The 23,387-nt window shown below is 39.6% G+C and overlaps 1 protein-coding gene across 1 annotated transcript in view; it reads left to right on the forward strand.

Moving 5' to 3' along the window:
- Window positions 1-21,840, forward strand: part of LOC147707298 (uncharacterized) — a 71,057-nt gene extending 49,217 nt beyond the window's left edge. Inside the window, exon 2 of the mRNA XM_086925633.1 lies at window positions 21,464-21,840. Within this exon, the coding sequence (XP_086781759.1) occupies window positions 21,464-21,840 (377 nt within the window). The remainder of the gene's footprint in view (window positions 1-21,463) is intronic.
- The last annotated feature ends 1,547 nt before the right edge of the window (window positions 21,841-23,387 follow it).

Genomic DNA, 23,387 nt, shown 5'->3' on the forward strand with positions numbered 1-23,387 from the left:
AACATCTATGCCAGGGGAGTAGCGGGAGGTCAAATATCAGAAGTTATCGCCGCCCTTGACCTTGAGCTCGAGGCACTCCCAACACAGATGTCTTTTATAGTGGGGGGTGATGTTAACACCACATTTGAACCGCTTGGCCAAGAAGACCAAATCCTAGCAGAAGAGGAGGATAGCAAGTGGGGAATCCCCCAGCCAGAATTACCTGTAGTCAGAAGATGGACAGCAGTGGCCATCCAACTGAAGGCCTTATGTCTAGCAAGGGGACTCAGAGCAGCTAATGGACGCACCCCTTCAGATCGCCAGGGGAACAAAACATTTGACAATGGTAGGTTCTCGAGCCGAATAGACTACTTCCTAGTGGATATCAGAGAATGGCATAGGCTGACTGATATGGCTGTAAAAAACAGGATGGAGAGTGACCACAATCCTCTCTGTATGGTCTTTCAAGCAAATATGGGGTTAAGAGAATCAAATCATGGGGGTGGCAAAGTCACCTTAGATATTGTAGCCTCGAATAACCTGCGCCACATAAAATGGGGTAGATTAATTAACACAGAGAGGTTGGAGGAGCTTAAAAAAGTGGTGGTCGAAGAAGTAGGTAAGATAAATTCATATGCTACAAATCAAAATTTTCCTGCAATTATGCTTGAGGCTCATACAAACTTTTTTTCCAAGCTTCAGGAGTTTTTTAAGAAGCCCATTAAATCAGATAATGTTCATAAAAAACTACCCAGAATGGGATGGTACAATAAGTCCTGTAGAGTAGCCCGCCAGAATCTTAGTGGAAGGGTGCAGAAATAATTCCAGTTTTTAAAAAGGGAAACAAATCCCTACCTAGTAATTACAGACCTATCAGTCTCATACACTCTGCCCAAAAGTTAATAGGTCGACTAGTGCAAAACAAACTGCAAACCTGGATAGAAGAAAAATATATTTTATCCCCTTATCAAGCTGGTTTCCGTCCTTGTACAAGTTCATTTGATCAGGTCTTTTTTTTCATAGCTTTATACTGGAGGAACGTGATGCTAACTAATGGGACTCTTTACGCTGTTTTCGTAGATTTAAAATCAGATTTGATCTAGTTTCTCGTTCTAAACTTTGGAGGGTGCTTGCCGAAGCTTGGTTGGCCCCGTAACTGTTGACGCTTCTTGTCCGCTTACATGAGAACAATTATGCTAGAATCAGGTGGGGGGCACAGGGTGAGGTGACAGACACATTCCCTGCTGAACGTGGGGTCCGGCAGGGGTGTGTCCTGGCACCCACACTGTTTTCTATTTACATCAATGGCATTGTAGACCATCTAAGCCGTTGTCCCACCGATGCTCCGGTTCTGAGCTTGGATGGTGCAGTGAGATAAATAACGGTGATGGATCAAGCCCTGATCTTTGGACTGGGTAAGAGTGGTCTGCTTAATTCAGACACTCTGTTCATCACCACCCCCCTTTTCTGAATCGTTTTTTGCCACTATAGGTGTGGCAGGGTATACTCAGACATGAGTCCCTTTCTCACTGCACCATCAGGATTCAAGCAAGCCGGGCCGAAGAAGGCTGAAATGCCAGAAACCGGTCCCCGGTAGCTTGTCTCCTTTCTGGTGAAGAATTGGCTTGGTAGTTTAGTCTGCCCTGTTCCCATGATGCACTGGGCCAGGGACAGACTGATTTGCATATAGCCAGGTTCTGAGCTGGGTTGGTGCAGTGAGATAAATAACGGTGATGGATCAAGCCCTGATCTTTGGACTGGGTAAGAGTGGTCTGCTTAATTCAGACACTCTGTTCATCATCACCCCCCTTTTCTGAATCGTTTTAAGCCACTATAGGTGTGGCAGGGTATACTCAGACATGAGTCCCTTTCTCACTGCACCATCAGGATTCAAGCAAGCCGGGCCGAAGAAGGCTGAAATGCCAGAAACCGGTCCCCGGTAGCTTGTCTCCTTTCTGGTGAAGAATTGGCTTGGTAGTTTAGTCTGCCCTGTTCCCATGATGCACTGGGCCAGGGACAGACTGATTTGCATATAGCCAGGTTCTGAGCTGGGATGGTGCAGTGAGATAAATAATGGTGATGGATCAAGCCCTGATCTTTGGACTGGGTAAGAGTGGTCTGCTTAATTCAGACACTCTGTTCATCACCACCCCCCTTTTCTGAATCGTTTTTGGCCACTATAGGTGTGGCAGGGTATACTCAGACATGAGTCCCTTTCTCACTGCACCATCAGGATTCAAGCAAGCCGGGCCGAAGAAGGCTGAAATGCCAGAAACCGGTCCCCGGTAGCTTGTCTCCTTTCTGGTGAAGAATTGGCTTGGTAGTTTAGTCTGCCCTGTTCCCATGATGCACTGGGCCAGGGACAGACTGATTTGCATATAGCCAGGTTCTGAGCTGGGATGGTGCAGTGAGATAAATAACGGTGATGGATCAAGCCCTGATCTTTGGACTGGGTAAGAGTGGTCTGCTTAATTCAGACACTCTGTTCATCACCACCCCCTTTTCTGAACCTGTTCTAGCAGGGGCACACGTGCCAGTCCTCATGTTTGCGGAAGACACGCTCATAGTTTCTCAAACACCGAGTGGGCTCCAGAAGGCAGTTAATGCTTTTGGTGAGTTCTGTCAAGCATGTGGACTTGAGATAAACACCTCCAAAACTAAGTTCATGTGCTTGAACCAGCAAAACACTTTTAAGGGGTTCAATTAATTTTAATGGTACTCCCCTCGAACAGGTTGAGGCTTTCACGTATCTAGGAATATCCCTTCAGTGTAATATGAGTTGGAAAAAACACATCGACATGGCTGTCTTAAAATTCCACCAGCTGGCGGGTGTAGTGGCCCTTAAACATAAAGCCTCATTGACTAAGCCAATCACTGCTGCTTTTGAAATCTATAATATGAAGATGATCAGTGCCACTTTATACGACTCGGGACTTTGGGGATTCTCCTGTTTGAAACAACTAAAACTGGCGGAAAACAGGTTCTTACGCCGCCTGGTTGGGGTTCCCCATAGCACTCCAACCGTTCCACTGGCATATGACCTTGGCAGGAAAAATATTGAGGACTTGGCACGGCTACGACCCTTACTATACTGTAGCCGCATCATGACCACCCCTGAACTTGTGCACTATGCCACTGCCCTAAAGGATATCATCAGGGCAGATCGCTTCCATTCGATCCCGGGGGTAAAGGAAATAGGAGGGTTGCTTATTAAGCTGGAATTGGACCACCTATGGAACTCTCCCATCGTTGAAAGCTTTCCATCAAAGGTAACATTGAAAAAAATGTATTGGGAAATGGTATGGTCATCCGCTAATAGCATTGGATCCAACACAAATTTAACTGGACGTTTTTTGGATATCAAACCTTTACCATCTTGTGAGCCATATTGGGACATTATTGAAAGGCCGTCTGAAAGAAAATTGTATTTTCAATTTAGAATCGGGACCCTCCCTCTAAAGGCGTATACCCGCAAATGGTCAACTAGCTAGGATGACAAATGTCCCCATTGTAAAGACTCGATTGAGAATATTGCTCATATACTGTTTGTTTGTCCCCTTTATGTAAGCCCACGACGGAAGTGGATAAAACCTGTATGTTTAAACTTAGGCACACGTAGGTGTATAGAGGCGCTAAGAATGCTGGAATCGGATTGCACACCTTGTTTGGCGATTGGCGTTGCAAAATTCTTAGGTTGGGCATGGACTATACACACCCGCACTTTACAACAGTTAGACACTGCTCGATGAATTAACTGACACCGTTTATTATAGTCCAGCTTTTAAAAATTCATGTTTTATTGAACTATTTTTAATTATCATGTATAAAATGTTTTTATAAATGTAACATGACAGCACTCTGGTTTAATGAGTTTTTAAAAATAATGAATTTAATATTGTAGTATTTATTGTGTAGTGTAGGATGCATAATTGCTTTTATGACTTGCTGTTGAATAAAGCTTTGAAATTTGATTTTGTAAGACGACAGAGGGATTTTTGAGAACATGTGTTTAAAGTGGAGTAAGGTGAGTGACAAAAGGGAAATTAGTGAGGGAGTGAAGGAAGGAAAGAGAGGTGAAGGGGAGTGAAGCAGATGGACTGAGAGAAGGTAAGTGGGGAGAGAAGAAAGGGAAAAGGGAGTGAAGGATGGGGAATAAGGGGTACTGAGGGAAGCGTACTAAGGAAACGGGGTTGAGGTGGGTGAGAGAAGGACAGTGAGGTTGAAGAAAGAAAAGTGATAGAGGGTGGATAAAGTCGAGTGAGCCTGACACAACAGGAGTAAGTGATTGAGAAGAGACAGAGAGTGAAGGAAGGAGTGAAAGAAGGGGACTGAGTAAGGGATCAAAGAAAGGTAAATGAGGCAATGTGGGTGAGTTAAAGGGAGTAAGTGCGAGGGAAGAGGAGTAACAGAGTGAGGTGATGAAAGGAGTGAGGCTAAGAGAGAGGGAGTGATGGAAAAGGACAGAGAAAGTAAGAGGACAGAGGGAGTTTTGAGAAGGTGTGTTTGAAGTGGAGTAAGGTGAGTGACAGAAGGGGAATTAGTAAGGGAGCAAAGGAAGGAAAGAGAGGTGAAGGGGAGTGAAGCAGAGGGACTGACATACGATTAAAGGGTGAGAAGACTAAGAAGAAGGGGAGTGAAGTAGGGAGAATGAGGATAAGTTAGGGAAGCACAGTAAGGGGACAGGGGTGAGGTAGGGTAAGAGAATGACAGTAAGTTTGAGGAAACAGAGGTGATGGAGGATGAATAAAGGCGAGTGAACATGAGACAAGGGGAGTAAAAGGGTGAGGACATAGAGGGAGTGAAGGAAAGAGTGAGAGAAGGGGACTGAGTGAAGGAGCAAAGAAAGGTCAGTGACGAAATGTGGATGAGTTAAAGGGAGTGAGCATTAGAGAAAGGGAGTCAGAAAGTGAAGGGATGAAGGCAGTGAGGTTAAGGGACAGGGAGTGAGGGAAGGATAGAGAGAAACAGAAATAAAAAAAGTAATGAAAATGTATTTTTTATTAGTCATACTTACCTTATAAATGTAATATCTGTGGAAGACAGTAAACAAATCGGTTATAATATATATTTCACAATACAAAATACAAATTAACTTCTACAACATGTTATATGGTTTATTTTTGCTGTTCTCAGAATATATTGATTTTCACTAAAAACAGTGAGTTCAATACTACTCATCATATCACAGCGGGCAAAAAAAGCACAATCAAAATGATTGTTTTTAAAAAACCCATAAAACTTAGAAAAAACATATCTTAAATGTTTTTTTCCAAAGAGCAATTTCTAACATACAGTATCTCATTATTATACTCTCAAACTAAAGTGATATAGAAACATATATTAACCACATTTACCCGAAATACGTATTCTTCATTTACATACCTTTCCACATGGCCAAATAGTATACATAAACTCCTCTTTTTGGAAATTACTTAATAGTAGTTTTAAACTTCCATTTACCCGACTTTCTGAATGAAAAGCTCCAACATCTATTTCATCATCTAACACTGGTTATATTTGCACCTCTGACTCACTCTTGATTAACATTTCCTATAATACTGATATCACTCACTATGTGATATACTTACTCTACCTCTATGACATCTCCAAGTTTACTAATTATCTTGATCACTTTCGCTCACAAACTAATTTTGAACAACACACTTACTTTTATTAACTGCTCCAAACTTTATTGTCCAATTACTTTCTCTAAAATTTTGGTTCTAAAAACACTAGGTAAGAATTTCTTAAATCAAAAGGCAAACGTTGTTTGAAAATCAATTGACTATCATTACAAACTTATGTAAAAACATATATTATCAACATTTACCCGAGAAACTTATTTTTCATTGACATACTTTCCCACATGGCCAAATAGTACATAAAAATTCCTTGGTTTTGAAAATACTTAATACTACTCTTGACCTTCCATTTCCCGACCTTCTGCATGAAAAGCTCCAACGTCTTTTGTAACACCTAATAATATTTACATCTCCACCCGATGATGTGTATCATGTCCATAAAACATTAAACAACCAGAAAACTATCAGAATCTCTACATTATATACTATCCTGATGACTAACTTTTATTAACTGTTCCAATCGTTCTAGGCCAATTACTTTTCCTAAAATTTAGGTTGTAAAAACACTAGGTAAGAATTTTTTAAGTCAAAAGGCAAACGTTTTTTGAAAGTCAAAAGAGTATCATTACAATAAGTCCAGCCTTTTTGACATTTTAAATAAGCTGTATAATGTCCAGATGTTGTTGAAGGACCATCATGGAAAAAATTGCTACAGTTACAAAGGTTCTTCCTGAAAGTGATAATTGAGAAGCCACAACATTTTTAATTAAAGTTGTCAATTTAGTTCCATCAGGTCTACATCGTTGGAACATTAAAATTACATACTGTCCATAACTTTGTATAAATAATGTTGATAGCATTGCAGAGTTACATTGGGTACAAACCATGTTTTGATCTGCTGCTCTAACTAGATTATTAAAAGACACTGATTTGCAGTCTGGTAAAGTCAAATATATAAATCTTTCAGTGTCTACTGTAGTACTACTTGAAAAGGAACAATTATCGCAGTCATGTTGCCATTTATAAGAAAGGCCAAAAAGATTTTCAACATCTATACCTTCCTCTTGCAATACAACAAGCATGTGCATTAGAAATTCCTGACAATCTTGCTGAATATCCTGAGAAAATTTATTTATACCAGAACATATATCTAAACCATTTCGAATAACAGAAACACTTTCTATTTTTGCTCGATCACTGCTACATTTCTCAAACACAGTATTCAATAAACAACAAAATCTTTGATGCTGATTTTTAACAATCTGTTTTTGCAAACTTTGGAGAAAAAAAACAACATTAACTACTACATTTGCATACCAGTTGACCCCAGAACTGTTCTCAAATTGAAATCCAACAATATCTTCAACAGAATCCTCTTTGTTTCCGCTTACAATTACTGGTTCATCTACTTTTCTTATTTTTGCTAAAGCCTCGCTAAGATTTTTCTCATTTTTTCTTTATCGGCCTTTTACACGCTTTTCAAATAGAGGATATTGAGGTAAATTTGGAGCATACTCTCTTCTTAACCTATTATATTCCTTTACACAATTTAGATCTGCACTAATCTTTGTCTCATCAAAATCAATCAAGTACAATCCAGATAAAGTTCTGACTTGAGATAAAGCAACATATGCCATACCCTCCTTGAAGACAGACCTTCCAATATTCACCAAAGCACTATCTACACTTACACCTTGAGATTTATGAATAGTTTCTGCATATGCCAAAGAAACAGGAAACTGTTTTCGGTGCATATATAAATCTTTCACAAGCAAAAATCAAGCAGAACAACGACTAAACTGTTGTACTTCTTCAATTCCATCAAATTTAATTTTCAAAAATTACATTCTATCTCTATTTCAGTAATTCACAAAATCAACAACATGACCCATTGCTCCATTTACTAAACCTCTTTCCACATGTAAATTCCGTCGTAAAATTATACGACAATTTAAACATGCATATAGAGTCTTTTCAAAACCAGCAGTTTTATATATTGTCTTCTCTAAAGAATCCAACTTTGATTTCAACTTCTCTGATAAAACAATAGTAACTCCTTTGTGCTCTATTTTATCAATAGCTTCCAGTTTCACAATCTCTTGATTTTCTAACTCTAACATTTTGTTGTTGAAGACTGAACATTCTTGTAGAGTTGGCATCAAGCATATTACAGTTTTGTTTTCAGCAATATTCTTATAGATATTCTCTGGGAGAATATTTTCATTTGGAAACAAATTTGAAATTAATCGTGCCTGTAAAGCTTCTTTGCCATGTTCAGTTACTTTTCCAATTCTTACATCTTGTAAAATGTTTTTGTAATCTTCATCCTTTGCCTGTCGCATATTTTGACACAGTTCTGCATATTTGAAATATAACCAGATATTGATATTTCCAATGCTTCCTAGGCACTTTCTGGTATCTTCATGCGTAATCATTTGAAAGACTGGTTGTCCTTTCACTGGAGTTAGCTGCAGTAGATCTCTAAAAACAATGATTTGTTTGCCTCCAAATAACACATCATACTCTGTTTTAAGAATTTGTTGCATTCTTAAATGCACAAAAGCAAGCATGACATTTGATACCATGCTTACCTCATCAATGATAAGAAGTTTCATTTTCTTCAGGACTCTGAAAACTTCACAACAAGCTTCACCAGATAGCTTGTGGTATTGAAATTTATTATCATGCTCTACTGGCAGCATCAATAAATGATGTAAAGTAATTCCTTTAATGTTATGTTCTGCCAAGCCAGTTGGAGCGGTAGCAACACAAGACGGTGATGACTCTGTTCTTTTCTGCAGATAAGTTGCAATTGCTTTAATCAGAAAACTTTTCCCAGTTCCTGCTTCTCCACTCACGTACAGTCGGACAGGTTCAAATGACGTACATGAGCACTCTTTTTTATCATGACGTAAACCATGCTCAATCTGTTCTGTAACTTCATCATATATTTCTTTCTGCTCCACGTTTAGTTGTTTTTCCAAATCTTCTAAGTTAATTACATCCTCCTGAGCTTGTTCCATTGCTCTTTCCAACTCATCTATGGCAGTGGCAGCTTCATTTTGGATAATTGGTCCTCCTAGTGGATCCTGACTCAACGAAGCAGAACTCTGACTGTCTTGAGAACTGTCTCTAGCAATCTCTGCAGCAATGGTAGCTTCTTGCTGTATTTCATCGTTCAACATTTGCAGATAATTTGAAAAAACAGGACATTCTATGGTATCCTTGGTTGCATTGAAAGAATCTTCATAACTGAGAAAATCTCCAAGTAGTTCCTCTTCTGTACGCCATGGCTTAAAGAGTTGCAAAAGATCTAAATAGTAAAATTCCCTTTTGTTAGGAGATTCTCAACTCAATTTTCAATGATTAATCAAATGTCCTTTTCTTTGTTTCACCAGACATCCTTCGCATCCAATTACAGCATATACTCCTTTATTGATATCTTCTGTCATATTCCTCTTAAAAGTATAGCTTTGCAGTACTTCATAGAGACAAACGTCCTCAAGATGACTACTTCTATTTGGATAATATGTATCCAACATGTTTGTCTTCAAAATATTTGTACTGTTTGGTTCAAACTCCACCAAATACTCAATTTCTTATACAAACTTCCAAACTCGGTTCCGTGTTGCAGCAAGACCTAGACTTACCCAAATGATAGATCTAGATTTGGCATACAGACTTGCTGATGATAACCGATCTGAACATTCATATGCTCCAATTTCTCGATGCGACAACATCTTCAGACTGTAACTGTATAATTTCTTACTTAGGCTCTTTTCGTGAGAAATTTCCTCCCACATTTCCTTTAGTTCTGTCTTCTCTGATTTTGTTATGTAAGATGTGACATATCGAGCCACAGCAATAGAGTTGTCAGCAACATATTGAATATCCATGTTAGCATTCCACATGGACAAAATGACTGGATTATAGTCATTTATGTATTTGGACTCTTGATTTCTTTTCAAGTTGTACGTATTTTTCGGTGATTTTCTTGTCACAGTATGTCGAAGTGAAGACATAAAATTGTTCACTCTTCCTTTTGATATTACTGGTTGTGGAAATCCAAAACGAGATTTTGTGTAGAACTTCTCCTTGGATTTGAACTTTCGACAACAGTATTTTCCACAGCGATGGTTTTGAAAGCATAAGACTTGATGTTGTAAATTGTCTTCTTCTATACTTTTCGGAACAACACATGTGGAATACTGTTCAATGAAACTCCTCACTGTGTCATCCGAATCTGTTCCAAATTTGGGAGCATCTTTGATCCATAGCAGCATATGTATGTGAGGAGCACCTCTTGCTTGATACTCCTTTCTCCAAAAGAAATCCAAAACCTCTCCAAGTGGAGTATTTTTTTTGTTTGTGATGAAAGACATTATAGCTTCAAATCTATGATTAAAATACCTACAAACATTAACTGGATCCAAAGAGCACAGTTCTCCTTGTGTCTTGAATTGTATATTCTCTATGTTTGCATTTGCTTCTCGAAGAAATTCAAGTAAGTCTTCCCAGGCATACTCAGCACAGCTAAGAGTGAGGAACCATGTAGGAGTTCCTAAGTTTCTTAGCATACATTTCAATTCCCCATGACGACGGTACCAATACTCATTAGTATTACGCTGACATGCCATGAGATTGATTAGATAAGATTCCAAAATACTGTCTTGCTCTTGGACTTTATCCATAAAGTCCCTTGCTGAAACATTTTGAAGATGTACTCCAGATTTCAGTATATGGTTCACAGCATAATATAATCCAGACAAGTCACTCTCAAATAGAAGATGTAACAAATATGGAATGCATTGGCGAAATCTTGGATCTTCTGCATATAATCTTAAAGTCCGGTATTCCGACGCAGGAATTTGAACTGGTCGCTCAATATATCTTCCACCTTGACCTGTTGGAAACAATTGAGGAAAACAACGAGCTCCCAAGCTTTCTTCCCATACACTTATGAGACTTCCTTTGGCTTCTTTCATTTGGAACAACTCAATAGCATTCCCCATTACTTCTTTGGAATGCACAGGATGAACACTATAATGCTCATAAATCTGTTCACTTTTAGACACATCTACTTTTTCAATCTGTCCAGCTGAGGAATCACTGTCCTCTTCTACAGTTGTTTCCTCTTCTCCTACATATACATTTTTGTAGTACTGATTGTTTTTTATTAAATACAACGTTGCCTTTTTGACTTTCCTAACATCCACTAATTCTTGCCAGATTTTCTTAGTCTTTGTAGGAACGCCATTAACTAGAATAACCAGAGGTTCCTCTTCCACTTTTTCTACACCAATGGTGTCAATATTTTTCTTTAAATCTGAAGGCAAATAAACAACTATTCCCTTTAATCCTCTTTGTAAATCTGAAGGAGGCAATTTCCCTGTCTTAGGCTCCATGCGAACAATAGCCTGAAAAGGATGCACAATTCGAATCAGAATAGACTCATACGTATTTAAATCCATCAATTCAGACGGAATACTTACTAACTCAAGATTATTATGTACAGCTCTAGCAGGCATTCTGTTTTCATTTAATTTGTTATACCAATATTTACAAATACGTAGATAAGAACCCAAATCAAAACAATTCTCAACCAACAAATAAGTTGCAAAATCCTTCAACTCATTATTAATTTCCTTTTTACTTTTCACATATAAATCAACTAACCGAGTCTGATTCTTATAATGAGTTCGTCGACAACACACACAAGAAAAATTTGGCCTTTCACTTGAAATGACCTTAAACTTTGTAATTTCATTATCAAAATTTTCAGTACTAACAATCTGTACATTCTCTTCCACATTACTTTCTATTTCTGGATCAGTTTCAGCAGAGTCCTCTTTTTCACCAAAGTAACAAAACTCTCTTTCTTCACAAATCTTCTTCACATCTAATTCAGATCCATGCAAAAGAGCACTGTTTAACTGTTTTAGCTTAAGTGCTGCACTTTTTGCATAATACAACCTTCTCAATATTTTCCTCACTCTAGTTTGATGCACTGCTAACATCCTAAAATGGTGAAAAGTACTCTGACATACTTTTCTAGAAAGGCAAGCCAGTGAATGACCATGCAAACCTGTTTTTTCCCTCACTCTGCAAGGATCTAAGTCTTGCAACATCTTCATCTTTTGTTTAAGGCTTTTCCTACTATATGTACGTAAGAAATTGCTAAACAAATTATTAGAATCCTGTCGCATACTACAAATACTACTACAATTCCAAGTATACACCGGAGCCTTATGACGTCTCCCTAAAACTTCATCAGCTAACACCTCACCTGCATTTCTAGGCACAATTTTTTCTTTTTTAACCGGACAGCCGTCCTTCACCTCATATTCTTGACCACTGGTGTCAACTGCATGCACCAAAACATTATCTTGAAAGTAACTCTCTTCATTCAAAAATGGCTCACAACTTGAACTATGCTTCCATTCTCCCAAAAAAACATCACAAAAATTATTCAGCTTAATTACTCTTTTCCACTTACATTTCGATTTCAAATCATGGATTGCCTTGTCTAGTTTACGAATTCTATTGATTACTAAAATATACAGCTTTCTCTTCGCTTCAAAAGCCTGATCAACAAACTTTTCTATTCTTTTCTTTTTCTTGTAAAAAGCTGTTTTCCTTTTATAGTTCTTAAGATTTTTTAATAAATTCAAAACTACTCTGTTACGAAACATACGAATGTTAATAAACTGATTTGTCCTACGATTACCATACACACTATCATCTCCTCGTACCGTTATACCATTTTTTGGGGAGCTCTGCTTTTTTTTTTTTGGATTTTTTTTTTTTTTTCGTAGGTAAACTTTCTTGCCATTTTGTGCATTTTGTCAATTTCCTTAAACAATCCTTTGTTTGCTTACCAGGAGCATTTTTTTTCTCTGAAGATTGTCTTTTAGTTGATTCTTCTAATTGAGTCCTCTTGGTCAATAAAGCTTGCTTATAAAGTTTTCTTTTCCGGCCCTTGGAAGGCATATTCTTTTATGGCTCTGTAGATATTTACAATCTGTTGAAAAGAAAAATGTGACATATTATAGACCACTACTAAAATAGCACATAGCAATTACATTAACTAAACAATATAAACAATAGTTCACAACTTAAGTAAGTATATAGCGCAGCAAGTGTCTCTCACCAGAGTAGGAAATCATGCTCTGACTGCTGTTTCTCAGTTTATGTCAGTGCAGTACCGTTTCAACATTATTCTCACTTTCTACCTACGCCATCTCTCTCTTTGTGTGTCTCATATCACTCTCTGCCTGCACCATCTTCCTCTTTGCATGCATCATCTCACTCTCTCCTTCCGCCATCTTTCTCTGTGCATGTGTGTGTCATCTCACTCTCTGCCCACACCATCTCTCTGTTTGTATGTGTGTGTCATCTCACTCTCTGCCTGCCCCATGTCTCTATTTGTGTACGTGTGTCATCTCACTCTCTGCCTGCACCATCTTTCTGTTTGTGTGTGTGTGTGTCATCTCACTCTATGCCTGCTCCATCTCCCTGTTTGTGTGTGTTTGTGTGTCATATAAAAATCGATTTCCATAATGCATCATTTTTTTTACCAGCATTACAAAAAAACATGATTCACAATGAAACAATAATGAAGCCCTATATACTTCATAATGGTCCCAAGAGTGTATACTACACTCTATCTATATTAAATAAATCATTACTCACCTGAAAAAAAGCTTTGGAAGAGTTAGAACAGTCTCAGTGACACACACCAGATTTTCTTCAGCAGAATCTCTGAAATACAACACAGCATATTAGAATGCATGCTTTTCATTTTTCAAAGAAGTAATTCTAATGGTTGAGAAAAGATCATTAAAAGGAACATTTCACAGGAAAAGCTGTTATACAGAGAAGTCAACCCCCCTTACCGAGTTCTTTACAGGAAGAGAAACCTTTAACATAGATGCAGGCAGTGATTGCATGTAGAGGAATTAGGAATGGCACACAGAAAAGAATATAAAATGGATTTCACTATTGGCATCAATTGAGCAACAATATAAAAAAGAGACACATATTTACAAGCCCTTTGCGCAACTTTTAACATGGCATTGATTTCTTGTACCCATGTTAAAGGTTGCACAAGGGGCTTGTAAATATGCCCCTTTTTATTTATATTGTATCTCAATTGATGCCATTACTGAAATCCATTTCATATTCTTTCCTGTGTGCTATTCCTATCACTCTCCATCCATTGACTGCCTGTACCCATGTTAATGATTGCGCAAGGGGCTTGTAAATATGCCCCTCTTTTTCTTATATTCTATCTCAATTGATGCATTAGTGAAATCCTTTACGCATCTCTCACACCATTTCATATTCTTGTCTTTGTACCATTCCTATCCCTCTGCATGCATTTACTGCTTGCACCCATGTTAAAGATTGCGTAAGGGGCTTGTAAATATGCCTCTCATTTTTTATATTGTTTCTCAATTGATTCCATTAGTGAAATCATTTATGCGTCTCCCACACCATTTCTTATTGTTTTCTGTGTCCCATTTGTATCTCTGTGCATGCATTCACTGCCTCTACCCATGTTAAAGGTTGCACAAGGGGCTTGTAAATATGTCCAATTTTTATATTGTTTCTCAATTGATGTCATTAGTGAAATCCTCTTCTTATTTACAATCCCCTTGCGTCACCTTTAACGAAAATAGGAGCATATTTACAAGCCCCTTGCGTCACCTTTAACAAAAAGAGGAGCATATTTACAAGCCCCTTGCGACACCTGTAACAAAAATAGGAGCATATTTACAAGCCCCTTGCATCACCTTTAACAAAAATAGGAACATATTTACAAGGAGAGGGCTTGATATTTATTGCTAGTTGTTCGGTCAGAAGCTCCTTCTTTCGGTTTCTCCTCCATTTTTTTCCCTTTTAATTCTGTAGCTTTACTTGGCGCAGGTAAGGCTAACTGAGGGGGAGTTTCTGTGTTAGCTTTCACTGAATTAAAGATTTTTTCCTGAACCTTAAAGTAGGATCTTAGGGATGGAGTGATCTTAAGAGTGCTGCTGTGTCCTATCGCTTTCAGGTTTACATGGCTAGCTATGGATAGGGGGGCGTGTGGCTTTCCTGAGATGTGCTTCTTGTTTTTCCTTTTTACCCCCCACTGGAGATGCACCGGCTGGTGGCTGCCTTTTTTCTTTGGTAGTTTTGCTAGCCCTTGCCTCAGAGTTTTTACTTCTCAGGCTGTGCCCTTTACTCTCATATGTTCCACCCTCCTAGTCTCTACTAGTTACCAGGGGGACCTTGGTGGTTTCCAGGATATTTGATACAGCTGTAGCAGCCCTTAGTATGGCAGGGGGGCTGATCTGTGTCCCTTGTGGCACTTCTGGTTCTTCTAATGCAGTTTCCTCCCTTTCCTTAACTGTCTGACCCACCTTCTGTTTTTCCCCAACAGAGATACCTGAGACAAAAGACACGCCAGGAGCAGACCCCCTCAAACTTACCGGCTCAGTTGCCGCTGCAGCTAAGCCTTCCTCCCCACTATAATGCCTGTGCTTCTCTCAGCCGTCTTCCAGCATAGGACTTCAGTGCTTCTGCTGCAGTCTCTGTGCGGTGGGCTGCCCCTAAATGTAAAATGTAAATTGATACTTGAATAACGCACTACTCACCCGCAAGGGTCTCAAGGTGCTTGCACGAATACCGCTGTGGAACCCATCCTGGCTTTTCCTGTGAGGCCTCCACTCCTGGGCACCCCCAAGGTGGAGGCCAGGCATCCTTAGCATTGTGGGGACCGTTGTGGAGATTAAGCAAGCTATTGCCCAGAGTTGCAGAGTGGGACTCCATGATTGGAATAGGCACCGAGGCGAGAATTATCAGGTCCGTGGAATTTTAAGCCCAAGACCCGTTGAGGTGGGGAATTGAACCCTGGTACCGGGCTAGACCTCTGCATCCCTCCTCTCTCCTCCTTCAGGAGCTGCTGCTGCCACCTCCTTGACCTGGAAAGACACACTGCGCCCGGCTCTCCGGTTACTGTGGTGTCTTTTAGCCACTTCCGCCCACACTCCGAATGAGCGCGGGACCGCTGTGTCGGGCTCAGTTTTTCTGCTCCTCTTGCCACCCGGAGGGATCGAACAGGGGAACACCAGGGACCTCTTCAGGCCCCCGCAGCCGCGGTGTGAGTAGCTCGGTATTGCTCAACAGGCAGGCACCTCCAGACACAGCCAGCATCTCACGGTCAGTGAGCTTTTTCTCGCCGCTCCCTTTGCCCTCACTAGGGCAGCTCAAGTGTTGTGCGGTCCCTTGCCTGTGCCTGCCATCTCCGCTCCCTTCAACCACGGTGCGAGCGGCTCTGCAGTACTCGGCAGCAGACACCGCTGCCGTCTTTCAAGCACGGAGCCCAGGACCCAGATCAGTTGCGAATGGGTGTGGTTCGCTTTTCTTGATACTCCCTTCATCCCCAATGCCGCCGCCGTCTTGTGAGTACGGAGCCCGGAGTCCGCGATGCGAGCTGCTCAATGTTGCTCGATAGGCAGCAGTCGCCGCCTCCGTGTTGTGAGCGCGTAGCCCGGAGTCAGATCAGATCAGGTAAGAGCAGTTTGTAGTTCCCTTTATCCTCACTGGGGTAAACTTGAATGTTGTATGGACCTGCTAGAAGTTGTGCCGCGATTGTGTAGACTTGTTCACTCTCCAGTTCTCAGTCCCCGGTGATCATTCTCCACGTTGCATACCTTTGGGCAAGGAGCTCGCGACTGAGCTCTTCAGTCAGCCGCCATCTTCTTCCCTTCAGTCCCTGTGCTGTCCCCTCTCCTTTCTACAAAAATGTTACCATTTTAATGACGGTCATCCTTGATTCTTTTTATTCTCTTCCATCTTCCTCTCCCCCTGTTGTTCCAAATTCTCTTCTGCAAATCCTTCTTTTGCTGCCCAAGGATTCTCTCATTTATAAATATTTTTAGCTCCTAATCCAGAGCGCGCTAAGACGAAATTGGAACTCTTGTGGGAATCTGACCTGGGATGTAAGTGGACTATTCCCTTTTGGGATCAACTTTGGTCCTGTTCCCTTAAAATCTCTTGTTCTGCATCTCTCACTCAATAAATGTTCTTTCTTTATCACAGACTTTATCCTTGGCTCACTTTTTTCTTTATACTGATACTAATTGCTGGTCTTGTAGCTCCTCTAATGCTAATATCATACATCTGCTTTCCTTTGTTCTTCAGTCTCTATTTTTTGTGAGAAAACTTGCTCCTATAGTTCTCATATTTTTAGGATTTCTATTCCTTATTCTATCCCTCTTCTTTTTTCTGGTAGTCTGTGAGATTCTTTAGATCTTTCCCCCCACACATATTGTCTCTTTGACCTCATGCTTGCTTTAGCTTACCAACATATAACAGTTAACTGGAAAACACTCAAAAAAAACTCTCTGTCCAACACTGGTGGAATAGTCTCTGTCACTTTCATTGACTTGATATTGCGTTCGCTTCCTCCTGCAAACCAATGCTCAATAGGTATCTCTTTTGGTTACCTCTTACAAATTGTTTAGATAGTCTAACGTTAACACATAATTGCCATTCAACTGCTGAAAATGTTAAACCTCCTTGAATGTTTTTTCAGTTTTTTTATTCTTATATTTTATTGGTTTAATATGTATAGTGAGCTGTTGAGATTATCTCTCACATTTGTTTATATTATTGCACTCATTTATTTACCTCATATTTGTATGCTTTATTTGTTTATGAATTTCCCTTTCTCCCTTTCCTTCCTTCTCCCCTCCCCTTCTCCCTTTCTCACTTCCCCTCTCTTTATTTCCCCCTTAACATTTTAAAATAGCTTTCTCTTCTGTTTTTTTGAGCATTTTATTGTTATCATTCTTTTTTTCTCTGTAATACTGGTTTGCTGTAATTCTGTTATTCTTCAGGGTTGTGCAGAGTGTGGACGCTGTCTAGCAGAAGCCTTATGTCTCGGAGGGATGTACAAAGTTAAACACCTGAGTATATGTAAGAGGGTCTATAAGTCCCATGGGGCCACAGGACTTGCCAATGGTAGTGGCCATATTAAATCATTATAGTATAAGGTCCTTGTAACAATAGCATCCTTGCTAGGATATCGTGATGTTTGCTGCACCCAGGACTTGCTTGTGGAATCCATGTGTCAAGGTTTCAATTACAATAACGCCTCTCTTGAAGAACAAAACTTCCACTTCCAGTTACTCTAGGTTCTGGCTGGGACCAACAACATGCCATGCCAGCAGCTGGTCCCGCCGCCCTCAAGGGAAGGAGAGTCTGCAAGACAGCGAGTTTATCACTTTCAGGTTAGTCCTTTATTGTGGCGTTAACCACCATGACAGCCACTATGCCGCTCCCTTATGTTTTTCCCTACCCATGCTGGAACACCTTGAAACCTGAATACTGTGTAGTCAACAAAAGACATCTTCTAGAATGACACTTCCAAAGAATACAGACTTGCACTTTGTTATTTCCCACAAGGAGCCATCCATTATAATTACAAACTGTTTTGCGCTATTTCCTTTTCACAAGGGTTGTCCATTAGTCTTATGAATTCTTTTGCACTTCTTCATGTTCACAGGTAGTTATCCATAAGCATTATGAACTTTACCTTTCACTATGTTATTTCGACAAATAATTATCTGCTTGGGTTAAGAAGTGATAGTTATTGCAAGAAAGAAAATGTAAAGTGCCTAGAACCTTGGTATCCCACTCTATAGGTAATTTGGTCAGATTAGGCAATATGTGTAGTGTGTGCATGCAATCCTAGTAGCACATTGGTAGGACCGTCCAGCTCAGAGATACATTGGGATAAACACAAGTAATGCAAAATACCCAATTTAAAGGTAGAAACGTTTGCTTAAATAATATTACATCAACACACAGTAATTGAAAGACATAAATGTGTAGACTCAATGGAAATATCTGTGAAATACTTTTTTTAATTTGTTCTTCTTATTCATTCTACTTGGGTATAATTCCCATCAGTTGCTTCAGTGGGCATACTGGAAATATGACCCCAACACGTGTTTCGCCCTTCAACAACACGCACGCTTGGGGCTTCTTCAAGGCCACAGTTGTCTGCCCAGAACTGTGGTAAGATAGAAATCAAGTTTGGAAGGTGGAGGAGGCTGGTGTGCTTTTAGATAAGAACGTCCTAACTCCATATATAATGTGGGATGATGTTGTCAGAGAGGTTTGTCGACGTAAATGATCTGGTCAATGTGAGTACTTGAAACCCTAGGGAAGCAGGGCTTCGAGGATGAGGCAGTGGGAAGACAGGCCGACCTTGGTAACTTAAAACTGTAGCCAGCAGCAGGTTGATCCAAATGCAGCCTGGTTCTTACACAGCTAGAACGTTCTTATCTGAAAGCACACCAGCTGACAACATCAAACCTAATTTTTCATGTACCATTGTACTGGACTGAAATGTTGTGTACAGTAACTATATCAACTTTAACTGCGTTTCAAATAAGAAGAAGTATTGAGATTAATTTCAGCGTATAAAGTGGGAAATACAGGGATACTATATACAAAAATCAGACGTTGGCTTCTGCTAGTGCAAATTGTGTTGACTTATGCCTCCCTCAGCCTGAAGGCTCGGGTTGTCAATGAGTTTTGATTCAGTGCAATAAATGCCAATCACAGTCAGGTGGCAAGGACGACAAGAGTGAATTACAGCAGCATTTATTAATACATCAAATAAGATAATGCTGTGGCCTGATAATGCATTGCTGTGGTCTAAATAAAAATCATTTGTTCATGAATTTACAATCATTTAAAGGCAGAGGAAAAGATAATAAATGAAGCCTCACATCTCTGTCGCAGTGTTGGTACCTACTCTAAAATTCTTTCCAGAAGCCATAGAATAGTAAACAGCTGGGCTACGTGTGACTCCCTGCTCAAGCATACTACAGACTCCTAACATGTGTGTGAAACAAGCACTGCTCTTTAATACCTTGAAGCATGTCGGCTTATTCACCAAAGCATGTCCACATTTCATCATACCACATTTGTTTAGTCTTGATTTACCAAAGTGTGCATCCCTGAGATGTCTCTCCGCAGCCGACCCATAATTCTTACGCAAAACAAAACCGAATAATGTCCCTTCCTTCTTAAAAGAAGTTTGGGGCCTATTCTGGCAGAGAAAAACTGTTTATACTAAACCTTGAACAAGCCATGTTTCTTTCCTTATATCTGTGCTCAATGCACGCAGATACAGGCTACAAAAGTAAACTATTGACCCTAATCTAGATTCTTCTGGCTAGCTACATTTCTCACACTTAGCAAGCAATATGCTGCAGTAAGGAAATGTAGCAACTCAATATTTGTTGCTTGATAGAAGCAAGAAGTGTTAGGTCTCTCTTCTAACAATCTGTCAACATGCACCTTAAAATGGCGTCTGCAGGGGGTAAGGAGGGGCACTTTCCCCCCCCCCCCGGAACACCGTTGCAATCCATACTAGTATTGTCGGGGAACATGTTTCAAGCAGAGGTGTTTTTTTAAGTTCCTCCCGCCACACATGTAGTAGGTGTAAGTAGAACAAACTACACTTTTGTTAATGTTTTTAACGAGTGTTGCACAGCAGCACGTCTTCTGTGCAGTATGGCTGAACGTTTTTATTTAAAAAAATATATAATGTTAAATAAGGATTGCCCCAAAATAAACAAGTATTGCGGACTACAAAGTGGATGCAATTCACTTTTTGGAGATAAGAAAGAAACCGTAAACTAGTATTGTTTGCCAAATATTCAACAACGTGAAGAGGCATGTTGAAAAAAATCGGAAAAATGATTTCCAATTTTGTCTACTTTCAAATTTTGTGGCACACGAGTTATTGCTTTACGTGGGGAAAAAAGTTAAACCGGAAATGTGCAAAGTCTGTACCAATTTCGCATTGAAGCAGGAGATGTGATGCTAAACAACCATCTGGAAAATGCACCAGTTAATGCACGTTATACATAAGTTCGAGTTGAACATGAATTGATTACATTATGTGAAGAAACATTAAGAGAAGATCTAGTATCCTTAATCAAAAGGTCAAATGGACTTTCAATCATAGCTGATAAAAGTGCTGACATATCTGGAAAAGAACGGATGTCACTTGGAGTACGTTTTGTAGACACAACAAGTAGCACCGTAGCTGTCATCTGAGAATTACTTGGATTTGCAACCTTAAAAGAAATGGATGCTATCTCAATTGCAAATATGATTATGGATACAAGTTATAAATTTGGATTAAACTTAGAAAAACTCCATGGCCAAGGATATGATAGATGCTCTACAATGGGAGAAAAGGAAGGGGCGTTCATGCCATAATAAAGAGAAAATATCCTAAAGCTGCTTTTGCTCACTGTGCTCCACATAAACTTAATGTTGTTGTTAATGACCTGAATGCTGTTCCTGATATACAGAATTCTAATGGCACAGTGAACGCCATAATCAAGTTTTTCCATGAGAGTCCAAAAAGTTGATCTTTGATTCCTAATCTGACATTTCTGAGGAAAACACGATGGACAGCAAAATACAAGAGCATTTGAAGTTTTAGCTCACACTTTGAAGATATTTTTAAGCACTTAAGCCTACTGGGCACTACAGCTTCAGGAAAAACTCGTCAGGATGCATATCAACTGCAATGTTGCTCCAGAACAGTAAGCTTTCTCTTTTGCTTATCCATAATTTCAGATTACTCATCAAGATTGGAATCTGTAAGCCGGGCTCTCCCAGCTGTTCAGCAATATATCCTCAAGGTGTGTCATCACCTGCAAGACCTTCTGACTGTGTTCCGTGATCACAGACAAAAAGCAGAAGAGCAATTTAAGGAGGTTTTTACCAATGTTCAAACACTGGCAGAAAAACTGAACATAGACCATTGTGTTCCCAGACATTGCAAGTATTTTGTTCTAATTTTGGTTCCTCTTCTGTGGAAGAATACTATAGCCAGTTTATCTATGTGCCATACATGGACTCTATCATCACATCATTAGAAAGCCGGTTTAGCAATGAAAACAAGAAAAATTTGAGTTTGTTCTCCCTTTACACAAAACTTATGACAAAAATTACACTTGAGCAATACAAATGCCATATTGCAAACATCAGAGAAATTTACGACATTGAAAAACTGGAAGCCGAAGCAGTCACATGGTTTCAAATCTGGTCAGTGAACGATGAGCAGTTTGACAATGGATTTCAGGATTTGTTAAACCACACAGATTTATTTCCATCAGTCCAGCAAGCAATTCTCATTGCTCCCACATTACCAGTGACCACTTGCACAGTGGAGTGGAAAGGTCTTTCAGCACAATGAGAAGGGTGAAAACCTAGTTAGTTGAAGTCCACAATGGCAGATGATCGCTTATCGGGTTTGTGTATGATGTGCATACATTAAGCAAAAATTGATGAAAACAAACAACAGCTGATTGAAAAAGTGATTGATAAATTTGCACAAAACGGCAGACGTTTACAGTTCCTTTTTCGAGATCACTACACTAACCAGTGAACGCAAACTGTATAAAACTACTACTCATTGAAAAATGTGACTGTTAAATTTCAGCAAGACTGTACATGTTTGCAGTTCCTGCAACAGTAATCCAGGATAAGTTTATATGTTCTATTTTCCAATTTGGAAGAGAACAGCTGTTATTTTGTTTATGGTAATATATTTGATTGTATTTATTTTAATATATTTAAGTTAATACATTGCCACAATAAATACATTTGTCATATATTTGACTTCTTATTCGTTTGTGTGCATTAACACCAAATGCAGACTGACTCTACATGTTTTTTTATAATGTAGTTATATTGCTTTCACTGCCTTGATCATGTGTGTATGAATAATGTGGTGTATTCAATAGTGGTGACATAAAAACAGATTAGAAATAGATAATCAGACAGTGGCAGCTTGATCCTTCCATTAAGCCTTTGCATCAGGCTTATAAACCTTAAGCATACCTGTGCTTTTTCACTTTTGGTAAAGAGTCGCTCCTGTCTGCAGCTCTGCTTTTTCCTTTGCCAACTGCTAGAAGGTGTGACTGATATCTACCAAAGGCACAAAAGAAAGAGATGGCTGTGGCACAACAACCCTATTGTGTATGAGATAATTTGCACCCTGCTTCCTGGCCCCAATGGCTCCTCCTGCGCCCAGAGCTTTCTTATGCCCCACCTGGCACACATAATGTTGGAGGATAGTGATGAAGTTAAAATCTTGCCCCCCCCCCCTCCTGGCAAAAAATGTCTGTGAACGCCCATGCCCTTATACTCAAACTCATCCACTTCCCAGCTTCCCAGTTTGTGAGTGAAATGTGTTGTGTGCCAAAAGTGATTACTACACCACTTCGTATACGAGTTCAGAAACAGGCGAGGTTACATGATATTTTTGACACTACAAAATCTTAAACCTTATCAACTGACTTTAACATTCCCCAGAAGTGGTACTGAAATTTAGTGCAATCAAAAATGTGAAGGCTTTCGTGCGCGAGGCCCAACAATGCAGAATCACACTCTTAACAACCTTCCTTCACAAAGTTCTCCCGAAGTGCTCTTGGAATGAATGCATGTAAAATGTGATTGATATAGCACATGTAGTGCAAAAAATAGAAGTAGGCAGTGCTACTTCACACTCTTGAAAATATACCAAAACGTACCCTAGTTCACAAACTCCAACAAAAACATCAAGGCTGGCTGCTGCTAAACGTAGCTCATAATATATTCTGCTCAAAATATCAAAATATTTGCAGTCACTGTTAACAATATTCGGAGGAAACACTAACACCAAATGCAGCAGAAGCAGGCAATGCTACATGTCAAAGGCCAGTTCAGGACAACTCAAAACCTAAATGCACCCAAACCCTA

The sequence above is a fragment of the Lissotriton vulgaris genome, chromosome 6 (genome assembly GCF_964263255.1).
Source record: "Lissotriton vulgaris chromosome 6, aLisVul1.2, whole genome shotgun sequence".
Taxonomy (NCBI): Eukaryota; Metazoa; Chordata; class Amphibia; order Caudata; family Salamandridae; genus Lissotriton; species Lissotriton vulgaris.